The following is an 11,793-nucleotide window of genomic DNA, read 5'->3' on the forward strand; positions in this document are numbered from 1 at the left end:
CGCCATAACTTTTCCTTTTTAGATCCTCTGTGAATTCCCATTAAAATACAAAAATAATCTCATGGCAAGTATAAACCATCAATAAAAGTGAGTTGGACTTATAATCAGAATTCCGATATCCAACTTATAGTTTTCCCTTATCAAAAATATTGCATTCCTTCTAAGGTCAACAGGCATAAAAATTTTATGAAGTAGGCTTGAAGACTCGCAAACTAATACATGGCTTGAGAAACATTTATAAGCTTCAAAGACCAAATATGATCATAGGCTTCAAATACATTAACTTCCATGTAAAAATATATGGTTCGAGAATAACTTTACCGACCTATCTGCAAGACAAGTAAACCTTCGAGCATCAATGCCTTAAACGTAAGCAAACTTTCATTGGTTAGAAAAATATGGTAATTCAATAGTCAAAATTTCAAGTAGTAAGGTGGATGATAAGTTGAAGTATTATAATTTGACAAAAGTTGCCCTTCATTTGATCATACTCTAGACATCTAGTATTATTTGGGAAACCGATCCTGATCTAATCACCCCCAACCAACACGCCATCTCTATTAAACAATAATCACCCTAATCAAGACCTCATCACCCCAACTGAAGCTCTTATCCTGTTAATCAACTTCAATCATGATTTACGACATAAACACCATCTAAGGCTATTCAATAACTAATCACCTCCTATTGACTGTATTTCACTCCTACTTAGGCAGCATTCATTCAGGTTTTACCTGATGGCTGTTGATCAATTTCTCATCATTTTGAATGGCTTTATGGAATTTCCTCAAAATAGTGAAATATTATATAGGTAATTTGCCTAAAGAAACACTTCTCTTGCCTCCTATTATTTTCTTGTAATTGTCTCATAATTTCCTAAATTTCCTACATTTTGAGGGGAACTAAACCGATCCACCAAATAATTTTTCTTTTCCTAAGCACTGGGAAAATTTGTTCAAACTTATGTTTCAATGACCTTACTTCAAACTTCTAGAAGAGTGAAAAAGAGGGGTGAACTTCCTCAAATAGTCTGGCTGAAGCTTGTAACTTCAATAAGATACATGAATTTCGTCAGTCAAAAAAGAGTTCTCTCCGATCTACATGGGCATACAAAAAGAACATAATTAGTGTGTGGAGCCATAATGCCAATCACCTTGTGATTTGGTAATATGTTAAATTTGGAAAAAGAAGATAAAATACTATGATTTCAATAATTACATCAATCATTACACCTAAGCAGCTACTAGCCATTTAAGTAAAGCAATATATTTGTTTTCTAAAATATTGGACAAAAAACTTAATTATTTTCCACTACATTTCCAATCACTTTTGTGACTTAAAACTGATAGCCAATCACAAAGAAACAATCATACATCAAACTTTTTTTCTCTCATGGGATCCATTCAGTTGCATTTACACTTACAAACACTTGCACATCACCTCATTCGAAAAGTTCAGGCTAAATTGGCATCAAGCACATTTATGACCTTGAAAAGTTAATCAAATTCAAACTGCTATTGATCCATATCCAATTTTAAGAAAATATATATATGACTTACCGGTGTTAATCCAACCTTTGCACAGCAATAGGAATAGAGCCAGAAAATCTGTACCACAAGATGATTATATTCTTTCTACCACAGCGTAATAAAACCACTATATGTGAAAAACATTAGTCATATTGTGGAGCCGAGTAACTTTGGCTCAATGAAGCCAATTCAATTTCTATATCTGAATGGTGTTTCTCATGTTGATATGATATAACCTAAGATAGGATTTGGAGATCATATGGGAAAAAATAATTTGTTAATGTTTTAACTCCACATGTGATCTGAAATTATAAATGGTCAAGAAACTGTCAGTGATGTTAATTTTTACACTTGATGGGCGATGAAGCTGAATATAGGTAGAGAGAGAGAGAGATTTGCCAACACAAGAATTGTTTACGATGATGCAGATGAGCAGTTTGATGGATCAGTAGAAAAGCGAAGCTTCAAGCGCAATCTAGAATCTTTATTCCTTTGAAGGGGGTTTTCCAGACTGTTCTCAAATTCCAACTGCTTACATAAAACTGCTCAAAGTTGCATAAATCCAATAATGCTCAATTTGAGTAAATTCTTTACAAACAGAGTTATACTCACCATGGTTGAGGTACAGCTTTATATCAAAGCATGTATTTTTGGAGCAAACAGAGAATGAATCACACAGAGTTCCGAAAGACGTTTTAAGCATCATCCCTTTTTGTCTGATCTTTTCTTCACTGGGCATATAAATGAAAACCCCAAGAAACAACTCCAACTAACCGTTGAATGATATTTTCAAAGGCCAGAAAAACCGTTTTGGCACCCTTTTTGTTTTGGACGCACGGGGGTTTGGGGGTTTGGGGGAGATAAAATATAGAAGGCTACTCTCTTCATGATTTGTTACACTAATCCTTCTGCCCCTCCACTTCTTTTACTTTCTTTATGCTCAACCAATAATTTGGTAATTCTGATGTATCACCATTGGTTCAGCACAAGCCCCCAGATTTACCTCAATCTCTTTACTTACATCTTGCAGCGGTGAGGAAGATATCACTGAGCTATCCGCAAAGATATCCTCAATTAAATTTGTAGCTACAAAAGTTGAGCTGCTTAAATTAGCAGCAACTCCCAAATCCAATATCTCCCCATCCACATTTTGTGTCGGTGCTGAACTCATCTCTTTACTCTCCTCCACCATTGTATCACCATTATAAATTCCCAACAAAGGCTTTTGGAGCAATTCAGTTCCCGGAAATACCATCATGCTTAGATCTTTAATTTCTAACCTCGGAGATTTACACAAAGGTTTAAAACCAAAGGCATGTGTCCAAGTATGAAAGAGCTCAGGAATTGCAGGTAAAATGAAGGTAGACACTTCAAGCGAACACAAAAGCTGAAAAACATAAATAACAAACCACAGACATTGAGATCCATAGTAGATAATCATTCAGTTCTGTCAATACAAAGAAAGGAATGAAAAACAGGATAGGGGGCTCATAGCCACCTTCTCAATAACATCAACAAGCAGCCTACACATTCCTTTCCGACGATACTTTTGGCGTGTCCCTATTAGAGGCATTTCAGCCACCCGTGAACCATGTATCCTGAAGCAAATTACATAAGAAAATTAAGGCTGTCTTGATATGACCTAGCATTGCACATTCATACAATAAACATGAATGTATGGTAAAGTGGCATGTACCTTATTGTTGCAACGGAGATAATTTCCCCTTCCCTCTCTAAAATTGCTGTGTAGAACCCATCATAATTTAAACGATCAAATTCCGACCTAGCATATAAGAGAATAATTAATTTGTTTTCAATTGCTTCCAAAGATTCCATCATATATATTCTTTCCATTCTTGCTCTGTACATCTGGAAAGAAGATTTGAACCTACAACCATATATTCCATGAATATGAAAACATAATATATTGTGTACCGTCCTCTAGTGTCAGTACAGAACAAATGCACACTACATAAGAGGAACCATATATAGCGCTCCATAAGATAAACAAAATGCTCACATACTGACCATGATAATCCTGCCTTGCAAACCCACATCTTTGCATAAGTCTCTCTATACATGAGAGGACTTATTGAAGCACACTCCTGATGCCAATATATCCATCTATATCCTTTTTGAAGTTTTACTATCAACTGTGCAATGTAACAAAGGATCATGACCCCAAAACTTGCAAATATACATGTCCAAATACAAAACAAGGGTAAGCTAAGAGTCTATTATTGGCTATCATATTCACCATAACTAATGATGGGTGCGTGCATTTGGAAAAGAAGAGAACATAAGAAGTATCCTTGTCATATTGAGCATGACAAACGGATGTTACGTGTCCCCAAATTAAGTAGAATGTGAGAAGATGGGCAAAGATAAACCTTGAAATTCCAGGTCCAAACCCCATGTGATCTAGCAGTCTTACTCAAAACCACAAGTCAGACGATCTCTTCTTGTGAGTTTCTAACTGCTACATACGCAGGAAGTTAAGAAATATCCCCCTGCCCAAAATGAGTCATATTGAGCACAATTAATCAAGGACGCCAGATACTTCTGTAGTCTATTAGCCAGGGCTTTGTGAAAGATTTCATACAATTCATCTAAAAGAAAAATAGTTATTCAATGAGCAAAAACAAGAGAGGAATGCACTCTAGGAAGAGCTTTATAAAGCCAACGATCAACACTCTTGCTAATTGCATAGCCTTCCTTTATATGCTTAGGAAACATTGATGATCAACAACACTAAAGCAATAATGCCAGTGACCAATAAATAATTGATCATACTAGGGTTCTTGGGTAATCACTTATTAGCATGTGTTTCTGCTCAAATGTTTGCATATTTTTGGTTACTGATATTACATGCATTAGGGATCCTTGTCTCAAGTATTTGATGCTCAATTTGGCTATCTAAGAACTAATATTACTGGTAGAGATGACAATGGTTTGGTTTGGATGATAACTAGTGATGTTTAATGGAGTTGTGATCATGTGTTTTGTTTGTTTTTTAAAGATGAGTATGCCTTGGGACTTTAATTTGAATAGTGTGGGAACAATGAGTGATATTGGGAGTGTCTATGATGGATCACCGTTCTGGAGAGAGACCCTACAATGAGGCATGGGTTCTTATACTTCTAGGGCTTTGAGACTAGTATGGAATTGTGATGATTTGTTTTTAAAAGATGAGTATGTCTTGGAACTCCAATTTCAACAGTGGAATAAATAGTGTACCAATGATTAGTATGGAATTGTGATGATTTGTTTTTAAAAGATGAGTATGTCTTGGAACTCCAATTTCAACAGTGGAACAAATAGTGTACCAATGATTAGTAGTAGTTAACAAGAGACTTTATAATGAGGCATGAGTTCTTCTAATTCTTGAACTAGATTTGCTGACTGTGATGCTTATTGCAGTTGTGACCATCTGCTGTTGGATTTTGTTTCAAAAATATGAGTGCGTATCTTGGAACTTCAATTTTAATAGTATGTGAACAATGAATGTAGAATGTCATAGTGATATTGGGAGTCCAATGAAGGATTATGGTTTTAGAATAAATACGTTTATAATGAGGCATTGGGTTCTTATATTTGTAGGGACTAGAGACCGGTGTCGGCTCAATTGGCTGCAGAGCTATGATAAGCAATATTAATACATGGAAAAATAACAGAATAGACATATTTAGGGATGATGCTCAATTTTCAGCTATGCATGTATGAAAGATATAAGCCTTTCATCAAGATTATTAAGGTAGTTTTTGGAGAGGATTTGTGAGGCTTTAAACAACTTTTTGGCAGTGGCGAGCATCATATACATATGATTAATTATGAACATAATTCTGTGTGGGTGGCTGCATGTAGATAAATATGAAATACATTATGTTAATGGATATTTGCAATGCCGATTGATGCAAGGACGGTTTGAAAAGGAACAACATCTAGATGGAATGTGTTTTTTGTACATGACATTTACTGGCTAATGTTCTGTCCACAAGTAATGCTTGACATGAATGAGTGGAAAACTTTCTTGAGGAGCTAATATGGTGGCTGCAGGAACCCAAAAAAGGTATGAAGAAAGAAAAAACAAAAGATATAGCAGGAGTTGCTCATTGTTGGTATGCAAAAATGATGATTATGACTAGCCTTCACCACACATAATGTGAGAGAAATAAATCAGGCTACTGATGAAGACCAATGTACCATAGTCTATTCACAACCATCAGTTGCTACACAGATACATCGGATCCTCATCCATTACAAAAAAAAAAGATACCATGAAATGAGCAGCTATTGGTGAATCAGTAGTAGTGAGCAGTGACGTATTGTGAGCAATTTACAAGCGTACACACAAATAACACACCAATAAGATACTGGAACTACAATCCAGTTCATTATTGAAAAATAAAACGAGACGGGAATGTGTCACACTAACAGTAATGTATCGTTGTTGGTCCTCGGTGGTGCACATACCATTAAATATTGGGTCCACATTGTGCAGTTCTAACCTATAAACTTTTCCATCTTTGAGATCAAGCATTTGGCACAATCTATCCGTACCTTAAAATTTGAGCATAAGTAAGTTACAAACAGAGAAAACAATTAAAAGATACATACCACCGGTTATACATTGATTGTGTGATCATATCAATGTTTGTCCGAGGATCAACCATGGGATTGAAGCACTCCTTTATGACAAGGAGTGCCACAGCAAGTTTACTATGTTGTTCCACCATTGACTTTCTGTCAGTAGGCCCTGTCTCAGTATCTTTATCCATGCATCGCAGCAAACTCCACGACAATCCTCCAGTGAGTGGTTGCGGAATTCCAACAAGCTGTCTCAAACCAGAAAATATCTGCCAACAAGAAAGCACACAATCATTATTCTCACTTAAAATAAAGAATTAATGAGATCTTTGCCATTTTCAATCAGATATGTATTACAGTTTTCAAGCACATGAAAAATATTTAGTGAAAACTATTATTTTGCTAGACACATGCATTGCAGTTATTGCCAAACATCATTAGAGAGCACAACCTTTTAGAGATGCTAAAATCTATAATTTACAACTTGTTTCCTTTTTATTTGGCTCTGAGATTGCTCTAAAGATCAATCCTATTTTATATCAACTTTTATTACTAACCTTGTTTTTGTTATTTCGAAAGTCATTAATTTGATTGTTTTTCCATGACATTGTGCATACTAACTGAAGGCATGTATTTCACATCAAATTCCCAAACTCTAGGACCATTCAACCATGTTATATGTGGAATTCCCATGATACTGCTAATATATTTCAATGCCATAAGCCATAAATCTACACAAGAACATTCTTTTGTGCTATAGATCTCAAAGGACAGATACGTATTTAATCTTTCGTAAAAACACATTGGCAGCAACTAAATTCATGGAAGTAATTATACCATTACTCCTACATCAAAAAGAAGTAGCAGATCTAATAGTAAATTCTTTGTAAACAAGCATAATTACAAATATCGATTTAAAGGCATACCTTTTTACATGCATGCCCACAAAAAGATACTTTTCCATCCACGATAGGATTGCTTTGTAAACACGCAACATGATCTGCCAAGGCATGGTTGAAACCAATTTATCAGTGAATCACAAAACCCTGCTGAAATCTGAAGAAATTGGTGCATCACAAGTTGGATCCGAACTTCATGCACATGATTACAATATTTTGGGAAAAAACTTATTAGAAAATGTACTTACAGCTATGTTCACACTGTTTGCATTGTACCATAGTCAGCTCGTCCTGTATGCTGTGCACACTACCACCACATTTACCACATCTACACTTTGGGCAATACCAGTTCCCTTCTGGAATGTCCTGTATCGTGGTGTTCAGATATCAAAACTTTTTAACCATAATCTAAGCCCCAATAGCTTCACCATTATTGTATCTATCAAACTAAAATAAAAATGAATCCAAAACTTCAAGCAACACTCACATCAATTTCTAAGCAAGACATATGGAATGTTGACGGACATCGATCACAACAGATTAAGTCCCCTCCATCACCACACAGGATACAGGTATCATCATTTGTGTCATTTGCACTTACTCCAACATAATTTTGGGTCTTCCTAAGATCCAGTTCAGCAGTCCAGGCTTCTAATTGATGGTCTAGAATAGACCTTCCTGAGCTAAAAACTAGATCAAAGAGTGGCTCTGCAACATGATGTGTAGCATGTGATTCAAAAGCATGGCTTGTGTACACTTTCTTGCAGCATCTACAAAGAATTCCTTCTCGCATAACTACCCCATCCTTCAAAGTTCGGTTGCTAAGACGATCCACACAGAAAATCTTCTCTTTTTCTAAAACTGCCCCTCTATCTATCATCCACGAAAAAACTGTCCACTCACAATGGCTTTCTGGACCATCATCGATATTTGTAGGACGAGCCTCAAGCCTAAAACCGTTTCGTGCTCTAGCTTTCTTTCCCTTTTTAGATGAAGCCTCTTGCTTTTTACATTTGGTTTTTGTGATTTTCGAAACATCTTTCTTTGACACTTTTTCTTTCCGATTCTTTTTACGAACAGTCTCAGATCTAGATATATTACTAATCTTAGATATTTGAGGTGTGTGTTGCAATGCCTTCTTTACTTGCTTTGACTGCACCTTGTTACTTGATGGGGTCTTGACGACAGTCATTGAAATATTGCCATTGCCTCGTTTTCGCTTTCTCTCCTCTCTCTCATCAATCGGAATTGGAATCTTACAAGCTTCTCTTTCTTTAGATTTACTGGTGAGCCTTCTCAAAAGGCCCAAATCTACCAACAATATGTCAGCCAATGTTGCATTTGTCACTTCTACTTGGCTAATGATATCGTGTATACATGTACCAGAGAAATTACACGATTTTTTGAGAGCTGATAGAAGTCGCTTATCATCACCGAACGATAGGAGCACTTGCTTCAATGTCCTCTTATCAACTCTGCCAAGGCCATTCATTCTTCTCCCATTCAATATCTCTTCATATTTGGTCTTTTTTGAGTTTTGATTCCTATTAATTTTAAGATTCATCTCAGCATTTTCTTGCTTGAGAGCCTCCCATGCCCTTGGGAGAGACCAATACACATGGCCTGCTGGTGAAATGTACACTGAATCATTATATTCCCTACTCTGCCGGGGCCTTAACTCTATAGTAAACCCAGCCTCCAGAAGGGCCTCCTTCGCAACATCTCGTGCAAGTTCATTTGGAGTTTTTGTCACTATAGTGACAGGTTCCCTACGTAACTCTCTTGGTGTCTGCCTACAACCAAAATCATGAGTTCTCTGCAGCACATACTTATTATCTGTGTTGATATCTATTCTCTTCTTTAACCCTGAAACTTTTGCATTTGTCTTCCTTTTCAATGCTTCAGCTTGTTTTTTGCGTAGCAACCGATTTTTGAATGACCTTAGGGTTTCTCCTATATATTCATCATCACTTTCGGATACATCATTGTTTGGCATTCTGCTACTCGATCCCTTGTCTTGCAGGTTAAATTTTTCTTTGGTCTTCTCCAGAGAAAGGTTACTCATAGAGTTAACTTGCTTCCTCCGGGGAGATGTCCACCTCTTGAAGTTCAGTTTCTTTTCCTCAATAAGAGCTTTGGATTCCTTTCTTCGTCTCCCTCTCACGCCACTGCTATGCAACTGTTGTGACCGTGGTTTTTGTAAAGACTTTACCTTTTGTAAAATTGACTCCAATTTTGTGTCCTCTGGCATGTCTGATAAGAGAATGTTTTCCCCATCTAAACAAGACTGTGTTGATTCCGAGATGAGATTGCATAAAGGGTTTTCTATCTCATCCTCCAACGTAAATTTGGATATTTCATCTGAGTGATCTTGGGAAAACACAAATGCACAGGCGTGTCGATCCAAATCTTTATCGCAAGCACCTACATTTCCACTTTCTACATAGACTTTGCCACAAACAATACCTTCATCAGGAACAGGAGATAATGCAAATGCCACTATGTCTTCTCCCTCTCTCAGTGTTTCATCAACATCAAAAGTGGGTCTCACACACTCCAAATTTACATAACTAGGCTTTAAAACTTTGAATTTGGGTTCTCCCAACTCTGATAGACCATTTGCATGAATGTCATCTGTTAGTGTGAAATCATTTTCCATATGTAACTGCAGAGATTCTTCACCACCGACATCGAGATTACTGTTTGATTGTCGTCTTAATAACAATAATTCGGCCAGAGAAATGGGCACAGAACTTGAAGCATCTAGCATACAATAAGAAAACACTTTAACAATCCAGTATTAGGCAGTAGCATTGCTTAATATCATGGAATTATTTCAGTATCCTACATAATGCCTTGTTTTTAATTAGCTGTAAGGCAAGTCATGCATTGTTGATATCAAGACACTTTCTAGAATATTTTCCGTATCTTATACCATGGTTTTCCAATTAATTGTCAGTATTACTATGCTTCCTTAAGGATTTCAATATTCTAGACGAATGTTTTTTTCTGATGAGGTGTTACACAACACAGGCATTGTTAATATTATGACATGTTTTTAATGATTTTTGTTACTTTATACCTCTTTTTTTCTGATTAAGCATCATCCAACAAATGCAACATTGAAATTATGAAATTTTCTTGAACATTTCAAGTATCCTATTTTTTCCCATAGGCATGGTTGATATGATCACACTTTCATAAAGATTTTCCATCATATCCCCTGGCAATTCAAGATGAATTCGCCCTACCTTTATGTTCGATACAACATTCAGATCTTATTTTCGTCCTATAGCCTTGATTTTCACCTTCAGTTTGAGTATGAATAGCATTAATGTTGGCCACTACCTGTATATCAAAGACAAAAAAAGGAGTAAGAAGAGGGAAATGCATGAAAAAACTTACTACATTGCAAAAATATACTTCTTAGTGTACTATTATGCAATATACTAGTTTGTTATATACTACTACCGAGTAACATACAACTACCTAATGTTATCCTATGTGATATTCTATCATGTAATATACTAATATAGCATTTACTCCTATGCAATAAACTACCATTTGACGTACCACTATAAGATCCACTACAATGTGATATACTAATGGAAGATACTAGTATTTGACATACTGGTAAGCAATATACTATTATGTGGCATTCTACTAAGCATTATACTACTATGCAAGATACTAGCATGTCTTATACTATATAAAACATATACTATAAAAATGGCCTCTTACCACTATTTACTGGAGATTATCACATAATCCTCAAATTTTTAGGAAAGGATGAATGAAATCTCAATCTTTCACAGTTTTAATGGAAGAAAATAGCATCCATTTTATATCACAGATGATGATGGGTTGCTACTTGTCTGCAGAAAAAATTAGGGGTTTTTTTGTGTCCGAGACAGAGAACAAATCAAATTAAACAAAAGAAAACGAAGAATTCATGGGTTAAGAGATGAGTATGTATGATACCCCGACATGCTGTGTTTCTGGTTGTTGTGTTGGGTCGGAGTCCTGGTCGATATGCATGTCCATGATGAGCTCTCTCGATGTCTTCAAATCGGGAAGGAAGCCATGAGTAGGGTAGCAAAGAAACCTTCTGTTTTTGGGAAAGGGAGAATGGAGACAGAGTAAGCAAGTCGGGCGTCTAACTAAATCTATCTCTCTCTGCCCCTGCCCCTGCCCCTGCCCCTGCCCCTGTTCTTTTCTTCTGTTTTGTCATCAAAACATGGCATATGTATGTATGTATGTATGTATGTATATTATTGACTCAACATGGACCCCATCAGAATTGGCCTCTCACATCGCCTCATTCCCCAAGGTCCTACATACATCCGGAGAGGTATAAGCATTGCATGTATTACAAAAACCAACTACAAATACAACTATTAGCACAACCCATTATATAGATCGATCAATCAATAGATAGATAGGTCGATCGATTGATAGATAGATCGATAGATTGTCTCCTCACATACCTCCTGAAATAATGCCCATTCCTAAGTCGATTGAGCTTGGATGATTTTCTACTGGGTTGAAATCTCAATATAGATGGAACCTTTATTCTAATACAATGAAAGGCCTATGATCAATGTGTTTCCCTCAATGGACATGGAAGCTCCTAAGTATGAGGAGGTGAAGGAGAGTGTGAAAAACACCTATACAACACTGAATGCATGGCTTATATAGTTAGGTTTTCCCTCAAGATTAACGATATATAAATTGGATCAAGACACTATACAATGAGAGAATAAAAATAAGCTCATCAA

At 36.3% G+C, this 11,793-nt stretch overlaps 1 protein-coding gene across 6 annotated transcripts; it reads right to left on the bottom strand.

Annotated features, from left to right (window-relative positions):
- Positions 1–1,648: 1,648 nt before the first annotated feature.
- On the bottom strand, positions 1,649–11,202 carry LOC147869407 (uncharacterized). Of its 6 annotated transcripts, none has more exons than XM_087329093.1 (10): positions 10,997–11,202; positions 10,757–10,890; positions 10,267–10,363; positions 7,503–9,778; positions 7,264–7,381; positions 7,043–7,116; positions 6,147–6,385; positions 3,226–3,312; positions 3,028–3,127; positions 1,649–2,916 (listed from the first exon to the last, which is right to left on the bottom strand). In XM_087329093.1, the coding sequence occupies exons 4-10, from the start codon at positions 9,672–9,674 to the stop codon at positions 2,470–2,472; spliced, it is 3,237 nt and encodes a 1,078-aa protein (XP_087185219.1). In that variant the 5' UTR covers positions 9,675–9,778; positions 10,267–10,363; positions 10,757–10,890; positions 10,997–11,202; the 3' UTR covers positions 1,649–2,469. The 6 variants fall into 6 exon arrangements, with proteins under 6 accessions (XP_087185219.1, XP_087185215.1, XP_087185213.1 ...); XM_087329089.1 differs by having other exon boundaries at positions 7,503–9,799; XM_087329087.1 differs by lacking the exon at positions 10,757–10,890.
- Between the last annotated feature and the right edge of the window lie 591 nt (positions 11,203–11,793).

This window comes from Azolla caroliniana, unplaced genomic scaffold (genome assembly GCF_043228905.1).
Source record: "Azolla caroliniana isolate FFs.n. ecotype wild unplaced genomic scaffold, voAzoCaro1.0.p SCAF_1, whole genome shotgun sequence".
Taxonomy (NCBI): Eukaryota; Viridiplantae; Streptophyta; class Polypodiopsida; order Salviniales; family Salviniaceae; genus Azolla; species Azolla caroliniana.